The sequence below is a fragment of the Geotrypetes seraphini genome, chromosome 6, assembly GCF_902459505.1.
Source record: "Geotrypetes seraphini chromosome 6, aGeoSer1.1, whole genome shotgun sequence".
In the NCBI taxonomy this organism is placed as follows: Eukaryota; Metazoa; Chordata; class Amphibia; order Gymnophiona; family Dermophiidae; genus Geotrypetes; species Geotrypetes seraphini.
The window spans coordinates 5,913,276-5,936,071 of NC_047089.1; the positions used below are offsets into that span (position 1 = coordinate 5,913,276).

The following is a 22,796-nucleotide window of genomic DNA, read 5'->3' on the forward strand; positions in this document are numbered from 1 at the left end:
TGTTCCACCAGGCCTACTCGCAGGGTACACATGTTTAGCCACCCAACATTAAAGGCCTGCCGATTCAAGAGATATCTGGGCAGAACTCTCGCCTTCCAGGCAGGTCAACAGAACGATTGGTTGGGTAACATCATTAAGCACGCCTCATCCTATCTTAACTTTAGAAAACTAGTTAAAACAAACCTGTTCAACCGATTTGTTATCAAGATCTCTTAATGCCTTACCATGTACGCTTCCTACATTTACGCGACACCTCTCTCTGTGTCTTTCACTCTGTCTTACTCCCACTCAACTTGTATCCTCCCTCTCCACTTGTACTTGATGATACCACTGTAATTATTCTTCGCTGATTGTCCAGCTCTTCTTGTTGTAAACCGCCTCGAACTACCATGGCTTTGGCGGTATATAAGAATAAAAATTATTATTATTATTAAAGTCCAAATCTTTAGATTTCACAGTACCTAGAGACAAAGACACCAACAAGGGTCCCTGGGTACCCTCTGTCAATTCCAAGATTCCACGCGGTGGCAGTTGTATTGTTGAAGCAGCTGATATCCTCCGTACTGCCAGTTCTTCTTCCTCCTCTTCACAGCCCTCAGAGGCTGCTGCCGGGCTCCCCTTGTTCTGCAGCACAAGTCAGGGGGAGTGGCTGCACCGGAGTTCTACACTCTTCTGATGAGAGGCTGACCACCTTGAGAGGTTTGAGGGCTCTCCGACATGCTCTCAACACGAGTCAGTCTTCTCATCTGCTATTTCTTTAGGCGCCCGCTTGACGAAAGCATCCATCAGGCCTGATAGCTGAGGTTGCAACCTGGGTTTGGAAGGAAAAAACCCGGGTCTTCGATTTCCGTTTCACCATAGGTAAGAGTGAAAGATTCGGTGGCGTTCTGACAAGCGCTTTCAGGACACCATCTTAGTTAGACTCCTCCCGAAAACCTCTCCTAGTTACTTTATCTAAATTGATTTGACATGTTTGTTGTCCAGGTAAAAAAGTAGGCTCCCATTGATCCAGCTATATGGAAGGTGGGTAGCCTGAGGCTGCCAGATGTTAAGGTATATAATGATGCTTGCTTATTAAGGCTTAGAACTCATGACATAACACGTGGCCTGAACCGCTGAGTCTGAATCAAGTTTCAATGTCCACAGGGACTCAGAAATAAGATCAGGAAGGCAGCTGGACTTAAAGAGCCTGCGCACCATCTGATCCTCTCCCAGATCATGGAAACCAGTGTTCTGGGAATCCCCGAGATCTGCTAAGCTAGCCATATCAGCAGACCTCGCTGAAGAGCTGTATGACAGCAATGGCATAGAAATTGATGCAGGCACCGAGGCAATGGCAGGGAGCTGTCGCTTGCTTTCAGGTGGACCAGCAAGGGAGCAAATGAACATGCTGGAATCCAAAGGCTGAACACCCGGAAACAGCAGAATAAAGAAAAATGCCACACACTCCAATAGAATGCAGAAATCAGAAGTAGAAGTTGTTCCAGACTCACATAACAAGTTGCAAAGACAAAAAAAAAAAAAAAAGTCAGGTACTCCAGTAAAATATAGGAAAGGAAAGGAAAAGGAGATGGAATTTGATATACCGCATTCTGTAATTACAATCAAAGCAGTTGGAAGTGCCAGAGAAGCTCAAAAGTTAGCACTGTGAAGAATATAAACCTCCGGTTTTAAGCTGCACTGCTATTTGGCTTCATATTGTTCTAGTCTGCTAATGTCCTTGCTGCACTGCCATGATCAGGTTTTAAAAATAACGCTCTCTCTTTATAAACATACACATTATTTCTGATTTTATTAGTTTTCTATTATCTGCATTACCATGAATGGCCCTTGACCATAAATATTCAGACTCCCTTTCTTCTAAACTTAAATAGAAGCTACTATGGGATGCTTCCGGTTCTGTGGAGGCAGCCATGTTTCTTGCTGTGCTGAAAAGAGTTATGGGAAATTTAGTTTTGCAGATGTATTGCCGTTATGCTGTTGCATACCCCACCTGCAGGCAAAACAAGAGGAAATCTGTGCACAGGTGAAAGGAAAAGCACAGTTACTTACCGTAACAGGTGTTATCCAGGGACAGCAGGCATATATTCTCACATGTGGGTGACGTCATCTACGGAGCCCCGATGCGGACAGCATTTCAAGCAAACTTGATTGAAGATTCAAGCTTGCTGGCTGCACCATGCATGTGTGCCTCCTGCTCCACTAGAGGGCGCATCCCCTCCTCGTGGTCTCCAGTTCACATATCCAGCAAAGAAGCCAACCCCGGGGAGGTGGGCGGGTTGTGAGAATATATGCCTGCTGTCCCTGGATAACACCTGTTACGGTAAGTAACTGTGCTTTATCCCAGGACAAGCAGGCATGATATTCTCACATGTGGGTGTCCTCCAAGCTAACTGACAAGGGATGGAGGGAGGTTGGCAATTTAAGAAAATAGGTTACGTAAGACCGATTGGCCAAACCAGCCATCGCTCCTGGACAGTGTATCCAGGCAGTAGTGTGAGGTGAAAGTATGAACCGAAGACCACGTGGCAGCCTTGCAGATATCCTCGATAGGCGTGGACCTGAGGAAAGCTATCGAAGCTGCCATCAATCGGACCTTATGTCCTGTAACTCGACCATGCAGCGCGAGACCAGCCTGAGCGTAGCAGAAGGAAATACAAGCAGCTAACCAGTTGGACAGGGTGCGCTTGGAGACTGGGCGCCCCAACCTGTTAGAGTCGAAGGACAAAAACAACTGGGGGGCCGTCCGATGAGACTGGGTGCGTTGGAGGTAGAAGGCCAACGCCCGCTTGCAGTCGAAAGTGTGAAGCGCCACCTCTCCGGGATGAGAGTGGGGCTTGGGGAAGAACACAGGTAGAACAATGGACTGGTTGAGATGAAAATCAAACACCACCTTAGGCAAAAACTTAGGGTGAGTGCGGAGGACCACCTTGTCATGGTGGAATACCGTGAAAGGTGGGTCCGCCACCAAGGCCTTCAGCTCGCTAAACCCTCCGAGCAGAAGTGAGGGCGAGTAGGAAGATCACTTTCCAAGTGAGAAACTTAAGATGACACTTATCCATAGGCTCAAATGGAGGTTTCATCAGTTGAGCTAGAACCACATTGAGATCCCAAACCACCGGAGGCGGTTTGAGGGGAGGATGAACATTCAGGAGCCCCTTCATGAAACATGAGACTAAGGGATGGAGTGAAAGAGCCTTCCCTTCCAGGGGCTGATGAAAGGCAGCGATGGCGCTGAGATGGACTCGAATGGAATTGGTCTTCAGGCCAGAGTGAGATAAATGGAGTAAATACTCCAGAACCAAGGACACAGGGACCGACACCGAGTCCTGGCTGTGAGAGGAGCACCAGGACGAGAATCTAGTCCACTTCTGAGAATAGCAGAGTCTAGTCGAGACCTTCCGAGAAGCCTCCAACACTTCCCTGACCGACTGAGATACAGGGAAGGAAGTCAAGGGGAAAGAAACCAAGCAGTCAGATGAAGAGACTGAAGATTGGGATGTAACAGTGAACCCCGACTCTGAGATAGGAGAGAGGGAAAGACAGGCAGAAGTAGAGGTTCCCTGACACTGAGTTGAAGTAGCAGGGAGAACCAAGGCTGGCGGGGCCATCGAGGAGCTATCAGGATCAGAGTGGCCCTCAGAGATTTTAGATGGACCAGCGTCCTCAGAATCAGAGGAAACGGTGGGAACGCATAGAGGAACTTTCCCTCCCAATCTAGGAGGAAGGCATCGGCCTCGAGACGCTCCGGGGAGTATATCCTTGAACAGAAGAGAGGCAGTTTTTGATTGTCGGGGGAGGCGAACAGGTCTACCTGAGGAGTCCCCCACGTGTCGAACACCTGTCGCAGCACCTGAGAGTGCAGGGACCACTCGTGTGGCTGGAGGAGGCGGCTGAGCCTGTCCGCCAGGCAGTTTTGTTCCCCTTGGATGTAAACCGCTCGAAGGGAGATGTTTTGGGAGACCGCCCACTCCCAGAGCCGTAAGGCCTCCTGGCAGAGGGGCCAAGACCCCGTCCCTCCTTGCTTGTTTACGTAGTACATCGCCACCTGGTTGTCCGTGCGGACAAGAACCACTCGGTTGTGAAGCAGGTGCTGAAAGGCCACCGCGGCGAGGTAAATGTCCCGAAGCTCCAGCACGTTGATGTGGCAGTGACGGTCCTCTGTGGTCCATAGGCCTTGCGTGTGTAGACCGTCTACATGAGCCCCCCCAAGCGTACTCCGACGAGTCCGTGGTTAGGACCTTGTGGTGTGGCGGGATGAGAAAGAGCAAACCCTTGGAAAGATTCGAAGAGTCGGCCCACCAACGGAGCGATATTTGCAAGGAAGGAGTCACTGTCAAGTGGCGGTAGATCGGGTCCCGATCCTGTCGCCATTGTGATGCCAAGGTCCATTGTGGTAACCGCAGATGGAGGCGGGCAAGCGGGGTAACGTGGACTGTGGAGGCCATATGGCCGAGGAGCGTCATCATCTGTCGTGCCGAGACGGTAGTCGATCGAGACTTGTCGGCTCAGATTTACCAACGCCTCCTGACGCTGAGGAGGGAGGAAGGAACGCTGACGGACCGTGTCCAGCACGGCCCCGATGAATTGTAAGGACTGAGAGGGGCATAGCTGGGATTTTGGGAAGTTTATCTCGAACCCCAGACGCTGAAGCGCAGTAATAGTCTGTTGGGTCGCTGAGATAACCCCCTCCCTGGTCGAGGCTTTGATCAACCAATCGTCCAGGTAGGGGAATACCTGCAGACCCTGGGAGCGCAAGGTAGCCGCGACTACTACAAGGCACTTCGTGAAGACTCGGGGGGACGAGGACAGGCCGAAGGGGAGGACCCAATATTGCAGGTGGAGGTCCCCCACCTGAAAGCGCAGGAGCAGAGCCAATCGCCTTCGCTGATCAAGGGGTAAAGGATCGGAAGGGAAAGCATCCGAAACTTTTCCCGTACCAGAAACTTGTTCAGGCGCCTTAAGTCCAGGATCGGGCGCAGGTCTCCCGTCTTCTTCGGTACCAGGAAGTAGTGGGAGTAAAATCCTTGGCCCCTTTGATTTTGGGGAACCAACTCCACCGCCCGCAGGCGGAGGAGGTCCTGTGCCTCGGAGAGGAGGAGGGGCAACTGCGCTCGATTTGGAGGACAGCACTTGGTGGGCTGTTGGGGGGTATCTCCCGAAAGTTGAGCGAGTACCCTGATGAGATCACGCCAAGGACCCATGAGTCTGACGTGATGGCTTTCCAGAGAGGGTAGTAGGCTTGAAGGCGGCCCCCGATGGGGAGGGGGCTCGCCCCCGTCCGCTCATTCCGTCAAAAGGACGGAGATGGCTTCGCCGACGCCATGGGCTGTGACTTTGGTGGGGCCCTAGAGTGAGCCTGGGGGCGTCGCGGCGGTGGTCTTGAAAAGGCCGGTGTGGACTTCTGGGGGTAGCGTCGAGGTAATCCCCGGAAGGGGCGAGGGGTCTGTGGCTTAGGCTTCTGTCGGACAAGAGACGCGAATGAGCGTTCGTGTTCAGACAGCCGTTTCGTAGCGGCTTCGATGGTGTCGTCAAAGAGTTCCTTCCCGACGCAGGGGAGGTTGGCTAGTCGATCTTGCAGGTTGGGGTCCATATCGACGAGTCGTAGCCATGCCAGCCGGCGCATGGCCACTGCGAAGGCTGCGACCCTGGAAGATAGCTCGAAGCCGTCGTAAGCGGCGTGGAACAAGTGTATCCTGAGGTTAGAAAAATCCTCGAGGAGGAGGCTGAACTCTGTCTGACGAGGGGTGGGTAAGCTCTCTGAGAAGGAGGCGAGCCGCCCAATGAGGTGCTTCAGGTAGGAGGAAAAAGTGAAGGTGTACATAAGAACATAAGAAGCGCCATCTCCGGATCAGACCTTCGGTCCATCAAGTCCGGCGATCCGCACACGCGGAGGCCCTGCTAGGTATACACCTGGCTTATTTTATAGCCAACCATATCTTTATATGCCTCTCTCAAGGAGATATGCATCTAGTTTGCTTTTGAAGCCTAGGACTGTCGATTCCGCAATAATCTCCCCTGGGAGAGTATTCCAGATGTCAACCACTCTCTGTGTGAAGCAGAACTTCCTGATATTAGTCCTGAACTTGCCCCCCCTTAGCTTCATTTCATGTCCTCTTGTCCGTGTCAAATTGGACAATGTAAATAGTTTTTTTTGCTCTATTTTGTCGATTCCTTTCAGTATTTTGAAGGTTTCGATCATATCCCCACGCAGTCTCCTTTTCTCAAGGGAGAACAATCCCAGTGTTTTAAGTCGATCCTCATATTCCAGTTTCTCCATACCCTTCACTAGTTTAGTTGCTCGTCTCTGCACCCTCTCCAGCAGTTTTATATCCTTCTTTAAGTAGGGAGACCAATGTTGGACGCAGTATTCCAAGTGGGGTCTGACCATTGCCCTATAAAGCGGCATAGTTCAGGACATGAGACGTGCCCTTGACTTGGACCTACAATCTGACTCAAGGTACTCCAAGGAATACCTGGCGGAGCTGGATATGCCTTCCCCGTCCCTAGAGTCCCTCAGGACTCTGTTGGTCATCATAGAGTTCTGGTACAACCGGCGTCCAAATTTGTCCAGTGTCCGGCCTTCGCATCCAGGGGGGACCGCCGTGGACACCTTCGAGGGGTGAGCTTTTTTTAGAGATGATTCCACCAGCAGGGATTGGTGGGACAGCTGTGGTTGCTCAAACCCCGGGTGAGGTACCATCCGTTACTTAGACTCCATTTTGGATGGGACCGCCGTCACCATGTAAGGAGTCTCGAGGTTCCTGATAAGGGTCTGCCCGAGTACCGGGTTCAGTGGCAGCCGGAGGGACTCTAGGGGCGGGGAAGGCATATCCAGCTCCGCCAGGTATTCCTTGGAGTACCTTGAGTCAGATTGTAGGTCCAAGTCAAGGGCACGTCTCATGTCCTGGACGAACCTCGTGAAGGATGGTCGATGGGGTCCCATGGCCCCTTGCGGGGACGGTGACCGGGACCGCCGTTTGGCTGAGAAGGAAGGAGAAGCCTCCCTCGAATAGCGGGGCTCTCGCTCGGATCCTCGGTCCGATACCGGAGACGCGCTGTGAAAGCGCTCCGGGGTCGAGGACCTGCGTCGCCTCGAGGAGCCCCTCGGGGACGCCGCCGGGGTTCTGGGGACCGACCGGTGCATGGACGGGGATCCCTCCCCGGACTCCCTCGGCGAAAGCCTAGGGCCTCGGGCCGGAGCTCTGGACCAAGGGGGAGTCAATAGGAGCTGTGGGTTGTTAAGAGACAGCTCGGTGACCCTTAGCGGCTCCCCTGATCGAGTCGAGGGGGTGCGCCCTCGTACTGGAGGGGAACTCCGGGCTTTCTTAGAGAGGGGTCTCGATTTTCGTTTTGAATGCCTCGAATGCCTCGGGGAGGAATCCGATGAAGAGGAGAGGCGACGAGAACGGCGCGGTTTTCCTCGAGGGGTCTCAGCGCGTTGCTCAGGCTGGTCCGGCGCATGCGAGGTCGAGGCCGGTTGAAGGTGAGCTATGGCAGCGGAAAGCTCCGTTGTGATCATCGCTCGGAGCAGGTCCTGGAATACGGGAACGGACAGCATCAATGGCATGTCCAAGGCCGCTGTGCTCTCCACCGGGGGCGATCTCGCTTCGGAGCATTCCCGAGGGGTGGAGGTACGTCCCGAGGTCTTCGAGGTTTTTACCGGGGCCGTGGGTAAAGAGTTTCCACTCTGTGCGGCCATTGTCCCCGAGGTTGGCTTCTTTGACGATGTGGAACCTGAGGAAGGAAGAGGGGACTTACCCGGGGCAGAGGACTTATGAGAGCTCGAGGTCTTCGAAGTCGAGTCCCGAGGCGGGGCCGATGTACTCGAGGCCGAGATCGAAGCTGGGGCCGATCTGTAGCACATAGCTCTGCCATGCGGGCCCGTCGTCGGCAGAGCGCCCGCTGTTGAAAAGTTGCACACCGGGGGCAAGTTTCCGTTGGATGGTCGGCCCCCAGGCAAAGGATGCACCAGCGATGCGGGTCTGTGAGAGATAGAAGACACTCGCACCCGGTGCACTTTTTAAAGCCCGTAATGGGCCGGACATCCAGGCGGCCGCGGCCAATCAGGCCTCGTGGTCGCGGCGATCTGGGAGCCCCCGGATTGCGAGAAAAAGGCGTGAAAAGCACGCAGGAAGTAAAAAATTTTTTTGTTATGCACAGTGACTTTTACGAAGAAAGAGAGAAAAAAAAAGAAAAAAATTGCGGTGCAAAGAAGGCACTAGGGCAGCGCTAAGAAAAACGTGTCTTCTTAGCACAGCGGAAAAAATCGAACTGGAGACCACGAGGAGGGGATGCGCCCTCTAGTGGAGCAGGAGGCACACATGCGTGGTGCAGCCAGCAAGCTTGAATCTTCAATCAAGTTTGCTTGAAATGCTGTCCGCATCGGGGCTCCGTAGATGACGTCACCCACATGTGAGAATATCATGCCTGCTTGTCCTGGGATAACACAGGAATTCTTTAGGTGGTCAAAAAATAAATAGGCCAGTTCTTTTTTTGGCTTTCATTTTAATTGTTGGCACAAAAAAATCCATGCATTCAGATTTAGAAGTATTATAAATTTCAATAATTTGACAGTAATATAATAGATAGAATCCACTCAGTCTGTCTAGTTGTTGCCATGTATGCTGTCCTAATTGATTACACTTCCAATTAAAAGTATAAGTTAGGATTGTTAAGGACACGAGAGAAACCCAAAATATCCCAAATGGTCAGGATATATAAAAGAGAAGAAAGAGAAACATATACAGAATAAAGTTTATTGCATGACATGTGATCATTAGGGCTAATGAATATGCATATTCGCACTCTCCCAATGTAAGGACAGAATGGGCTTTACTCTATGTGAGTCCAGAGTCTGTTGCTTCTTTCTGTGGAACGGGTACAAGTGGATCAGTTTTTCACTCAGTCAAGACTAGGGGACAATCGATGAAGTTACAGGGAAATACTTTTAAAACCAATAGGAGGAATTTTTTTTTTTACTCAGAGAATAGTTAAGTTCTGGAATGCATTGCCAGAGGATGTGTTAAGAGCGGATAGTATAGCTGGTTTTAAGAAAGGTTTGGACAAGTTCCTGGAGGAAAAGTCCATAGTCTGTTATTGAGAAAGACATGAGGGAAGCCACTGCTTGCAAAAAACAAAAGGAATTGACCCCAAAATATCCACAAAGAAGAAAATCCAGAGAAAACAAAAAAAAACTCTGTGGAGTGACGATGTTCCTAAATGGACTTTATTTGAAAGTGTCAAAGTTTCAAAGGTACACTGAAATCATCCATATAAAATAATTCCATCCACAAAAGAGCCTTAAAGGACCTAGTCCGCTAGGGATACAGGACCCAACACGGTCCGCGTTTCGACAAAAAGTCTTCTTCATGGGTCCCTGGGGGTCCTATAAAGGTGGGAAACAATTGTGTGGTGAGCCGGAAGTGAACACTGCTTGCATTTGCAATGGATTTCCAGCTTGGAATGTTGCTTCTCTTTAGGTTTTGGCCAGTGACCTAGATTGGCCACCATGAGAACGGGCTACTGGGCTTGATGGACCATTGGTCTGTCCCAGTAAGGCTACTAATATACAGTCATGTGAAAAAATTAGGGGTACAACCCACTTGTATTGCTGCTAGAATTCAGTGTGTTCTCAATCTCCACCTGCTGGCAGAGGAGCGTAAACCCATCTGTCTGTGCCGGTCTGGAGGGACACTAAAATAGACCAAAATTTAGTATGGTTTGTGTGACAGTACCTGAAGGATGTCTCCCATCACTTCACCCTTTTCCTGTGTTAAGCTCTCCTTTACTGCCTTTAGTTGTTCCTCCAGCAGTGAGATTTTTCCTTGAAGTATCTGGATTTTCTCTTCTAAATATTTCTGAGGAAATAAAGAGGAAACAAGTGGAAAAAAAACTCCCCTTGACAAATCACATGCTATTTAAATATAAAATGTGACTTCTATATATTCTTAATAGGGCCCATCAGGCTTTGAATCCTGTGACTATTTCTCCTAGAGCTAAGACATTATGGATTGTTAAAGTTTGGGCATTTCTTTCCCTATCTCCTATAAAGTATTGTGGTTTCCCTGACTGTCCACTTGAAGGTACAGCAAACAGGCTAGCAATGAAAACAAAGAATACAAGATAATGGAAGTTAACACCTTCATATCGCATATCAACAAAATGCACAGTTACTTACCGTTAACAGGTGTTATCCAGGGATAGCATGCACATATTCTCACATGTGACATCATCCATGGAGCGCAGTACAGAGAGTGGCAACGTGTACTGTCACTAAGCTTTTAGCAAAGCTTTGAGACTGCCCAGACCATGCATGCGTGAGTGCCTTCACGCCCGACGTCAGCTCGCGAGGTCATCTGCTCTATGCCCAAGTGAAGAAGCCAACTAGGGGAGGTGGGCAGGTTGTGAGAATATCTGCATGTTGTCCCTAGATAATACCTGTTACATTACTGCACTTTATCCTTAGACAAGCAGGCAGCATATTCTCACATTTGGCATGGAGGGAATATTGGCCTCTAAGGAAACAAACGTTTGTTGCCTTGCAAGAAAATCAGATATACTGTCCGATACGAGTAGACAGAGGCAAGGGAAGGAAAATAAAGAAAGACTAATCAGAAGAATCCAGTCCTCAACAAGAGGGAAAAGGGAAGAACCCAGGGAAAAATGATATGTATAGAGGTTATAAAATAGACCACTGTTCTTCAACCGCCGGTCCGCAGAAAATTTCTGCTGGTCCGCGCAGGGTCGCCGAGATCAAGTCAGCAGTTCAAGTTCCTGCCGAATGCCATTCCTCCCAGCCTCGGGCGATCAAGACAGGCTGCCGTCGTCTGGGCCTTCCCTCTGTGAGTCTCGCCTGTTCAGAAACAGGAAGTTGAAACAAAATAGGCAGGACTCAGAGAGTGAAGGTCCCGACGTCGGCAGCCTGTCTTGATCGCCGCTCCTGCCGAGTTGCTGAAGAGAGCCGTGGGGAAGGTGCAAGTGGAGGGAGATGGTCAGCTGTGCGAGCAAGATCCTGGGGAGCCTTCAGTACTTCCTGCAGGCAAGTACTGAGAAAGGGAGAGCTGCTACTGGACTTGGAGGGAGGTAGAAGGAGAGATGCTGCTGGGAGGGGAGGAGGGAAAGGGATGGGAAGAGAGTTAATGTTGGATAGGGGGAGGAGGGAAAGGAGAAGGGAGTAGGAAAAAAGGAAGGAAAACAGCTGGCAAGGAGATTACAGGAGGGGAAGGGGGTCAGGGTGGAATGGAGCGATCAGATGAGGGAAAGGGGAGAGACAGAGGAATGAGAAAGTAAAGAGAGATCGATGCTGGAAAGGGGGTCAGCAGAAAAATGAGAGAGAGATAAAAATGCTAGATCTGGTGTAGGAGAGATAAAAATGAAGAAAGCAATGATGTAAAAAGGAGAGAGGAGGCACAGGCTGGATGGACAGGAGAGAGGGGCATAGAAAGAAGTCAGATATGGAAGGGGGAGAGGGCAGACAGTGAATGGAACGGGCAGATGCTGGATTGAAGAGACATGGCAGTCGCTGGAAGGAAAAGAGTGAAAAGAAGATGAAAGCAGAAACCAGAGACAACGAAAGGTAGAAAAAAATAATTTTATTTATATTTTGTCATTAGAATATATCAGATTTGAAATATATATCCTGCTAGAGACATAACTGGGGACTGCAGTATTCTGTTAGCATGATATTTCTGTGTAGCATTCTATAATAACTTGGCTTGTTCAGTTTTCTTGATAGTAGAGGGGATATATATGAAGGGGAGGGGAGACAGGGGTTTTGTTGGTCCGTGCTCTGTATATTTGTATTTATAAAATCACAATTGTTCAGAATATTGTTTCTTTTTATACTTTAATAAAATATATTCAATATAAAATCATAACTGCGGCTTGTGCAGATGGGATCAGATGGTTTGCGGGGACTGAGCTCGTGGAGATGGGGCGGAAACGGGGTTTTTAAATTTTAGTCCTAGTAGTTTGCCGGTCCACAAAATAATTCTTTTATTTTTGCCGGTCCACGGGTGTAAAAAGGTTGAAAAACACTGAAATAGACGACCTCAAAGTGGCAGGGGCTATAAAGATTCAAGAAAAGAATAAATGGATACTGGCAAATGTAAGAATATGGATGACCAGAGCGAAAAGAGCTGTTGAAACCAGTTGTGTCTCAGGTAGACACAAATGGGTGGTGAAAGGGAATTTTGCCAAATAAAATAAAAGCATGGTTAGGATTGAATAGGATAGTTTTATAGGGGGAAAAAACCACCCTAGTAATGAGACAAAAGTCATTACTATGGATTATAGAAAGTAAATGGAAAGAAAGTGGCGGACTGGGGGTAAACCAAGAAAAAAGCATAACTGGAAACGAGGATCTTGATGAGGAGTTTATTGTGAAAAGTCTTCACAGGTAAAAGCGATGCATATAATAGACAAATCCATATAATATCCAGTATCAATTCTGTAGTATGGTCCCGACACGATCTGTGTTTTGGTATAAAAACAACCTTCTTCTAGGGTCCTATAAAAAATTATGCAAGCATGTAAGATTATTGAAAAGTATGTGGTCTGTGAGATAATAAAATAGTGAACATGTAAAGCATGAAATGCTTGAAAAGATCATCATTTCCACACTTTAGCTTTTTTCTTGGTTGTCTCCTTTCCACTGTGGAACTATTTGGTGAATTTCTCTCACTTGCCTTGCACCGGGGGAAAGCCACATGTTAAAAATGCTCCCCTTGAAGGCTGTGAAAGAGCTCTAGTATGTCTTGAAAAATAAAGAGAGAGAGTGCAAGGATAGCAAAGGAGAAGTAGCACTTTTCAAGAGATATGCTGGAAAAAATGGAAACCAGCAAAGAAGTTTAGTAAAGACATGGTGAACGGGGAATGACAATGTTGGATATCCCCAATAATTGGCCTCATCTTCTACTGAAGAGAAGAGTAGTGAGCTCAGAAACTTGAGGTTCTAGTAAGAGATATAGGACCTTTCCTAATTAAAGGAAGGAATGGTGGAAAGAATAGCAACGTGACATAATCAGGCTCAAGAAATGGGCATCAACAAGGCAGATGAGGTTCAACGTGGACAAGTGTAAAGTGATGCATGTCGGTAACAAAAGTCTCATGCACGAATACAGGATGTCCGGGGCGGTATTTGGAGAGATCTCCCAGGAAAGAGACTTGGGAATTCTGATCAATAATTCGATGAAGTTGTCCACGCAATGTGCAGTGGCGGCAAAAAGGGTGAACAGAATGCTAGGAATGATAAAGAGGATCACGAACAGATCAGAGAAGATTATCATGCCACTGTACCGGGCCATGGTGCGCCCTCACCTGAGTACTGCGTCCAGCATTGGTCGCCGTACATGAAGAAGGACATGGTACTACTCAAAAGGGTCCAGAGAAGAGCGACTAAGATGGTTTTGTTTTGTTTTTAAATAAAATCTTTATTCATTTTTACAACTTACAACAAGTGAATCAAGAAATAACATTTGATCTTAAAAACATCACTTGATTTTCTATTACATCCATCGTAAATTAATGAAATTTATCTCCTCCCCTCCCTATCATTCCATATACATTCACTTATACAAGATTTTTGTTTTAATTATTCATCCAAATCTTTATCATATCCCCTCATTATCAATTATATTATCATGGGAAAAATGTTATTTATTCATTACAATAATCTGCCAATGGCCCCCAAACATTTTGAAATTTACTAAAATGTCCATTCTGTGTGGCTAGTGCTCTTTCCATCTTATAAATATGGCATAAAGAATTCCACCAAAAATTGTAGTTTAATCTACTCCAATTCTTCCAATTAAATGTAATATGTTGAATGGCGACTCCAGTCATAATTAGCAAAAGCCTGTTATTTTTTGAGGATATTTGACTCTTTGCCCTCATTGACATGCCAAATAAAATAGTATCATATGATAGGACTACTGGATTCTCTAATAATGAATTTATTTGGCCCCATATTGATTTCCAGAAAGCCAAAATAAATGGACAATAAAATAATAAATTATCTAAAGTCCCCGCTTCGAGATTACAGTGCCAACATCTATTAGACTTTGAGCTATCTAATTTTTGTAAACGAACAAGGGTCCAGAATGCTCTATGTAACAGAAAAAAACAAGTATGTTTCATAGATGCAGACACTGTACATCTCATCCTCCAAGACCAAATTCGTGGCTATTGAGGTACTGAAGAGCATAGACTTACCGTATTTTCACGCAAATAACACGCACCCGTATAAAACGCGCACACGAATATAGCGCGCAGAAATCACGATGATTTGCACAAAAACTTTGATATACCGCGCTCACTGGTATACCGCGCATGCTGCCCGACGCTCCTTTCGCCCGCCCTGACTTTCCGTGCGCTGTCCCGACTCTCCGTTCACCCCCCCTGACTTCCGTGCACTGTCCCCCCTTGAAGGTCTGTCCCCATCCTGAAAGCCTGATGCCCCCCCCCGACGTCCGATACATCCCCCCCCCCCCCCCCGAAGGACCGCCGACTCCCCAACAATATCGGGCCAGGAGGGAGCCCAAATCCTCCTGGCCACGGCGACCCCCTAACCCCACCCCGCACTACATTACGGGCAGGAGGGATCCCAGGCCCTCCTGCCCTCGACGCAAACCCCCCTCCCCCCCAAGAACCTCCGACCGCCCCCCAGCCGACCCGCGATCCCCCTGGCGACCCCCACGACCCCCCCACCCCCCTTCCCCGTACCTTTGGTAGTTGGGCCAGAAGGGAGCCCAAACCCTCCTGGCCACGGCGACCCCCTAACCCCACCCCGCACTACATTACGGGCAGGAGGGATCCCAGGCCCTCCTGCCCTCGACGCAAACCCCCCTCCCCCCCAAGAACCTCCGACCGCCCCCCAGCCGACCCGCGATCCCCCTGGCGACCCCCACGACCCCCCCACCCCCCTTCCCCGTACCTTTAGTAGTTGGCCGGACAGACGGGAGCCAAACCCGCCTGTCCGGCAGGCAGCCAACGAAGGAATGAGGCCGGATTGGCCCATCCATCCTAAAGCTCCGCCTACTGGTGGGGCCTAAGGCGCGTGGGCCAATCAGAATAGGCCCTGGAGCCTTAGGTCCCACCTGGGGGCGCGGCCTGAGGCACATGGTCGGGTTGGGCCCATGTGCCTCAGGCCGCGCCCCCAGGTGGGACCTAAGGCTCCAGGGCCTATTCTGATTGGCCCACGCGCCTTAGGCCCCACCAGTAGGCGGAGCTTTAGGATGGATGGGCCAATCCGGCCTCATTCCTTCGTTGGCTGCCTGCCGGACAGGCGGGTTTGGCTCCCGTCTGTCCGGCCAACTACTAAAGGTACGGGGAAGGGGGGGGGGGGGGTCGTGGGGGTCGCCAGGGGGATCGCGGGTCGGCTGGGGGGCGGTCGGGGGTTCTGGGGGGGGAGGGGGGTTTGCGTCGAGGGCAGGAGGGCCTGGGATCCCTCCTGCCCGTAATGTAGTGCGGGGTGGGGTTAGGGGGTCGCCGTGGCCAGGAGGGTTTGGGCTCCCTTCTGGCCCAACTACCAAAGGTACGGGGAAGGGGGGTGGGGGGGTCGTGGGGGTCGCCAGGGGGATCGCGGGTCGGCTGGGGGGCGGTCGGAGGTTCTTGGGGGGGAGGGGGGTTTGCGTCGAGGGCAGGAGGGCCTGGGATCCCTCCTGCCCGTAATGTAGTGCGGGGTGGGGTTAGGGGGTCGCCGTGGCCAGGAGGGTTTGGGCTCCCTTCTGGCCCGATATTGTCGGGAAGTCGGCGGTCGTTCGGGGTGGGGGTGCGAGTGGTCCTGCCGGGGGGGGGGGATGTATCGGACGTCGGGGAGTCGGCCGGGCAAGAGGGCTTGGGCTCCCTCTTGCTCCGATCGTGGATGCGGGTGTGGGTGGGAGCGCGTGCGAGCGGTCGTTCGGGGTGGGGGTGCGAGTGGTCCTGCCGGGGGGGGGGGGGGGGATGTATCGGACGTCGGGGAGTCGGCCGGGCAAGAGGGCTTGGGCTCCCTCTTGCTCCGTCGTGGATGCGGGTGCGGGTGGGAGCGCGTGCGAGCGGTCGTTCGGGGTGGGGGTGCGAGCGGTCCTGCTGGGGGGGTGAATCGGGCGTCGGGCGGGGTGGGAACTATGTTTTAAAACTTTGGTATACCGCGCTCACGCATATAACGCGCGAGGGGTATGCGCGGTAGGTAAAAACGCGTATAACGCGCGCGTTATATGCGTGAAAATACGGTAGTAGATAAGGACAGGTTGTTCACCCTCTCCAAGGGCACTCTCTAAAATTGAAAGGGGATAGTTTCCATACAAACATAAGGAAGTTCTTCTTCACCCAGAGAATGGTGGAAAACTGGAATGCTCTTCCGGAGTCTGTCATAGGGGAAAACACGTTGCAGGGTTTCAAGACAAAGTTAGACCGGAACGTATGCAGGTAGGGCTGGTCTCAATTAGGGCGCTGGTCTTTGGCCAGAGGGCTGCCACTAGAGTGGACTGCTGGGCACGATGGACCACTGGTCTGACCCAGCAGCGGCAATTCTTATGTTCTTATGAATCTGGTTGCGAATAGTGGAAAAGTACAGCAAGAAAAAAGCACATTAACCAATGTAACGCTCAACTCTCTACACAAAGTGCCCCACCTCCTATCCCCTCTTCGCTCTCCCTCCAGACGATAGCAGAGTTCTTCCACGACAAGATTCACCTTGAATTCTCAACAATGTCGCCTCCTCCCCACTACCACTTCTGACTGTCCACTCTGTTAACCTCCCTTCAACAACCCTTTCTTCCTTTTCTAAAGTTATGGAAGAGGAAACTGCTCACATTCTCTCCTCCTCCAAACCCACCACCTGTTCCTCTGATCCGATTCCTAACTGCATACTTGGATCCATCACACCCGCTGTAATCCCTCCCATCTCTCACATCTTCAACCTTTTGCTCTCCACTGCCAGTTCCTGATGTCTTCAAACATGCTGCGGTTACACCTCTCCTTAAAAAACCCTCACTAGACCCTACATCCCTCTCCAACTACTGCCCTATTTCCCTCCTCCCCTTCCTATCCAAACTACTCGAATGTGCTGTTCACCGCCGTTGCCTGGACTTCCTTTTTTCTCGTAATATTCTTGACCCATTTCAATCGGGCTTTCATCCTCTCCACTCTACAGAAACAGCCTTTGCTAAAATCTCTAACGACTTACTCCTGGCCAAATCCAATGGATTCTACTTTATCCTCATTCCTCTCGATCTGTCTACTGCTTTTGATACTGTTGATCACCACCTCCTCCTCGACGTGTTGTCTTCGCTGGAATTCCAGGGTTCTGCTCTCTCCTGGTTTTCTTCCTATCTCTCTCATCATACCTTCAGCGCATGTTATGGTGGATCCTCCTCCACCGCCATCCCGGTGTCTATTGGCATACCCCCAAAGCTCTGTCCTGGGCCCTCTCCTCCCTGTCTGACATTGCCGCTTGGATGTCTCACCTCCACCTCAAACTGAATATGGCTAAAACTGAACTCTTTATCTTTCTGCCTAAACTCACCTCCCCTCTCTCGCCGTTCTCTATTTCTGAGGATTAACACTATCCTCCTCCCTGTCTCGTCGGCTCGCAAACTGGGGTGATTTTTGACTCCTCTCTCTCCTTCTCTGCTCAGATCCAACAAACCTCCAAATCCTGTCGCTTCCACCTCTATAATATTACCAAAAGTCGTCCTCTTCTCTCTGAACACACTACCAAAACCTTTGTCCACGCTCTCATCAACTCACGCATAGACTACTGCAATGTACTTATCTATTTTTAAGTGCATTATTCTAATTTGTATTTTATCTATATCCCATGTACTAGCTCACCTTGTTGTGAACCGCCTAAAACTTTTTCAATATGGCGGTATATAAGAATAAAATTATTATTATTATTACTTCTCTCGGGCCTCCCGCACACCTGTCTCTCGCCTCTTCAATCTGTTCAAAATTCTGCTGCATGACTCATATTCCATGAGAGCCACTATTCTCACATTACCTCTCTCTTCAAGTCACTTCATTGGCTCCCCGTACATTTCCAAATACAGTTTAAACTCCTCTTGCTGATTCAATATGGCGGTATATAAGAATAAAATTATTATTATTATTACTTCTCTCGGGCCTCCCGCACACCTGTCTCTCGCCTCTTCAATCTGTTCAAAATTCTGCTGCATGACTCATATTCCATGAGAGCCACTATTCTCACATTACCTCTCTCTTCAAGTCACTTCATTGGCTCCCCGTACATTTCCAAATACAGTTTAAACTCCTCTTGCTGATTTACAAGTGCATTCACTCTGAAGCCCCCCCCCAATATCTCTCTTATCTCCCCCAAGCTCCTCCTTGTGATCTCTGTTCATCGGGCAAGCCCCTCTTATCTGCACTCTTCTCTTCCACTGCCAACTCCAGACTTCCTCCCTTCTTTCTTGGGGCACTGTATGCCTGGAAAAGGCTGCCTGAATCGTGATCCATCCCTAGCAGTATTCAAATCCAAGCTAAAAATCCACTTTTTTGAATCTGTTTTCAACTCCCACTCACTGCTGTTAGATACCTTTACCTGCTGTATCATTTCCTCTACCATAATCTCCCCAACCCTGAAATGTCCTGTCTAAATTAGATTATAAGCTCTTCTGAGCAGGGATTGTCTATTGTATGTTAAAATGTACAGCGCTGCATATGCCTTTCAGCGCTATAGAAATAATAAATAGTAGTAGTAGTAGAAATAAAAGGGAGAAGCTCCTTCCTATGGAAGAGGGGCAACACCGTGGGATCACTGGGTTCTCCTACCAGGTCCTCTCCCAAATCCAAGTCCTGGGAAATCCCGGGATCACCGAAATCCAACGGAGAGTCCCCTTCCATCCTTGAGACCACCCTGTGCCTTTTTCTTCTCTGCTGACTCAGCCCCGATGCCAAAGAAAGCCAGGAAGAAATGAGTTGAACAGAATCCACTGCCACCTCAGGCACAGACTGCCCTGACCCAGATCCATGAAACAAAAATGGCTTGTGCATCAGGACAAACTCCAGCAAAAAAATGCAGCCTAATAGAACCATCCAAAGCAGGTAGACCCTACAACACTGCCGCACCAAAATCATCAGCGTTCCCCGGGGAAGAGGCCTGAGACGCAACCAGCAACACAGAGGGCAGAAAAAAATTAACAGATGTCAGAAGCATGGGAAAAAACATCACCCTCTGATGCCATGCTGGTTTTCTCAGCGGGAAGCTCAGAGCAGTCAGCTGCACATAAACTGGACGAACACTGTTTGCCACACTATGAGCACCGTTTCATGGCCTCAGCCGCCACAAACCACTACTAAAATTAAGACCCAACGGCAAAAAAGTTTTTAAAGAAACAGTACTCCCACTTACACACACTGATACCGACGATGAAGGAATCAGATCCTGCACACGTTAACAGCTGTATTTGCTCACACAGGGCAAGAAAAACTTTTCCAAGTCAACTGAACTGGTCTCTCCTCCTTTTTTTAAGACACTATGGGAAAGAAGAAAAATAACAGAGAGCCTGAGAATCCCTCAAATACAGGGAAGGGTGGCGACGGGACCTGGGGAGGGGGGCCAGGTGTAACCCCCAAAGCTAGCACTGCTCAGACACCCATAAACTCCACTGAAGCCAAAACAGGAGGCGTGAGCAGCTATTTCAACAGAAGAAGCCAGGAGCTAGAGGAATGGCATCTATCCCCCTGCTGGAGATTTCAAGAAAGCCTGGGATAGGCCCGTGAGATCTCTTAGAGAGAGGAAGAGATAATAGTTACTGTGGATGGGCAGACTGGATGGGCCATTTGGCCTTTATCTGCCATCATGTTTCTTGGAGTTCCATCCAAGAGGAGCATCTGCAAATCAGTTCTCTATCTCCACCTGCTGGTAAATGTGCGCTATCTCACTAATCTCTGGATTCATCTGCTGCTGGCGCTAAGGAATTGTTCAATACATTCCTGACCCAATATGTTATTTGATGTCCTTCCTACTCTCAAACATGGCAGCATTAATATATATCCAGTGTTCTTCCTAGCGCCTTTTAGCCGGATGCTCCGCCCGGCTAATTTAGGTGAGCGCCCGGCTGTCATCTGTTGTGAATCCTGCTGCCGCCACTGCTCAACATTGAAGAGCTGCCGAAAGTTCAGCCGCCAAAAGTTTCCGCCTGACTTTTTTTTTTAAACGGCAGCAAGCAACTTGAACCCGTGCTCTGGGGCTCTAACGGTACCACTGTCCGTGCCGGCTTCCCTTCTCTTTCCTCCAAAACCGGAAGTTACGTCCCAGGGGGGGCGGGGTAGGGAAGAGATGGGAAGCCGGAACAGACAGTGATACCATTAGAGCCCGGGAGCATGCGGGAGATAGATCAGCGATGGAGGGAAGTTAAAACTTGCCTTACTGCTCTTCCTTTGTTCGGCCCTTCCTGGCTGCCGGGTCCTGCCTACTTTCTGTTTCCGCGAAGGCAGGACCCGGCAACGAAGAAGGCCTGAAGTAATTAAAAGCAGCAAGTTGTAAGCTTCCCTCCGTCGCTGACCTATGGAAGATAGATCAGCAATGGAGGGAAGCTTACAACTTGCCTAGCGACTCTGCTGACGGGTGTGTGAGATGGGAGGGATGGGAAGAGAAATGCTGCTGCTGCACCCAATGGGGGAGGGGGAAGGGAAGAGAAATGTTGCTGCTGCACCCATTTTTTGGGGGGGAGGGGGAAGGGAAGAGAAATGCTGCTGCTGCACCCTATTTTGGGGGAGGGGGAAGAGCTGCTGCTGTACCCAATTGGGGAGAGAGGTGAGGAAAGAGATGCCAAGACCATGGAAGGGAGGGAAAGGAAAGGAGCTATCAGACCATGGAGGGGGGGAATATGTCAGGGCATATGGGGGGGAGGGGTAGGAGGCAGATGCCCGAAGGAGAAGAGATGCCATATAATGGAGTAGGAGATGGAAGGAGAGGAGAGAGATGCCAGGGCATGGGGGGGAAGGAAGGGAAACTAAAGGAGACAAAATGCCAGACCAGAGGGAAAGAAAGGAGAGGAGGTGCCAGAGAAGGAGGGAGAGATACCGTGTTTCCCCCATTATAGGACCTCCTCCTTTAGTAAGACACCCCCCTTTTTTTCCCCACCTGGGAAATATAAGGCCCCCGCCCCCGAAAATAAGGCACTATTTGGCAAGCACCCCTACAGCCTCCCGACCACCCCCATCATGTAGAAGCTCCTACCGGTGTCCTGCTGCTTCCTCTTGGCGGTCCCGACACGATCGGGGCAAGAGGGAGCTCAAGCCCTCTTGCCCCAGCCAACCGTGGCATCCCCGACACGATCGGGGCTAGAGGGAGCCCAAGCCCTCTTGCCCCCCTGACACTATCGGGGCAAAAGGGAGCCCAAGCCCTCTTGCCCCGCCGACTCCCCAACTCCCCGACAATATCGGGCCAGGAGGGAGCCCAAGTCCTCCTGGCCCTGGCGACCCCTCCCCCCCGCTAGTTGTTCGGGCCAGGAGGGAGCCCAAACCCTCCTGGCCACGGCGACCCCCTACCCCCATTACATTACGGGCAGGAGGGATCCCAGGCCCTCCTGCCCTCGACGCAAACCCCCCTCCCTCCAACGACCGCCCACCCCCAAGAACCTCCGACCGCCCCCCCAGCCGACCCGCGACCCCCCACGACACCCCCCCCCCCCTTCCCCGTACCTTTCTGTAGTTGGCCGAACAGACGGGAACCAAACCCGCCTGTCCGGCAGGCAGCCAACGACGGAATGAGGCCGGATTGGCCCATCCGTCCCAAAGCTCCGCCTACTGGTGCGGCCTAAGGCGCCTGGGCCAATCAGAATAGGCCCGGGAGCCTTAGGTCCCACATGGGGGCGGGGCCTGAGGCACATGGGCCCAACCCGACCATGTGCCCAAGGCCCCGCCCCCAGGAGGGACCTAAGGCTCCCGGGCCTATTCTGATTGGCCCAGGCGCCTTAGGCCCCACCAGTAGGCGAGCTTTGGGACGGATGGGCCAATCCGGCCTCATTCTGTTGTTGGCTGCTTGCCGGACAGGCGGGTTTGGCTCCCGTCTGTCCGGCCAACTACAGAAAGGTACGGGGAAGGTGGGTGGGGGTGTCGTGGGGGTCGGCCAGGGGGGTTGCGGGTCGGCTGGGGGGGGCGGTCGGAGGTTCTTGGGGGGGCGGTCGTTGGGGGGAGGGGGGTTTGCGTCGAGGGCAGGAGGGCCTGGGATCCCTCCTGCCCGTAATGTAGTGCGGGGTGGGGGTAGGGGGTCGACGTGGCCAGGAGGGTTTGGGCTCCCTCCTGGCCCGAACAACTAGCGGGGGGGGGGGGGGGGCGCCAGGGCCAGGAGGACTTGGGCTCCCTCCTGGCCCGAACAACTAGCGGGGGGGGGGGGGTCGCCAGGGCTAGGAGGACTTGGGCGCCCTCCTGGCACGATATTGTCGGGGAGTTGGGGAGTCGCCGGGGCAAGAGGGCTTGGCCTCCCTTTTGCCCCGATCGTGTCGGGGAGTCGGGGGGCAAGAGGGCTTGAGTTCCCTCTTGCCCCGATCGTGTCGGGGGTGCCGCGGTTGGTTGGGGCAAGAGGGCTTGAGCTCCCTCTTGCCCCGATCGTGTCGGGGGTGCCGCGGTTGGCTGGGGCAAGAGGGCTTGAGCTCCCTCTTGCCCCGATTGTGTCGGGGAGTCGGGGGGGCAAGTGGGCTTGAGCTCCCTCTTGCCCCGATCGTGTCGGGGAGTCGGGACCGCCAAGAGGTAGCAGCAGGACACCGGTATAAGCTTGTACATGATGGGGGGGGGGGGGTCGGGAAGCTGTGGGGGTGCGAGCGGTCCTTCAGGGTGGGGGTGCGGGT

The 22,796-nt window shown here is 51.2% G+C and overlaps 1 protein-coding gene across 4 annotated transcripts in view; it reads right to left on the reverse strand.

Moving 5' to 3' along the window:
• The window catches only part of NUMA1 (nuclear mitotic apparatus protein 1), a 271,890-nt gene that overhangs the window by 113,197 nt on the left and 135,897 nt on the right, over nt 1-22,796 (reverse strand). For all 4 annotated transcript variants that reach the window (XM_033949032.1, XM_033949036.1, XM_033949035.1 and 1 more), the window contains exon 13: nt 9,738-9,860. In XM_033949032.1, coding sequence (XP_033804923.1) covers nt 9,738-9,860 — 123 coding nt within the window. The remainder of the gene's footprint in view (nt 1-9,737; nt 9,861-22,796) is intronic.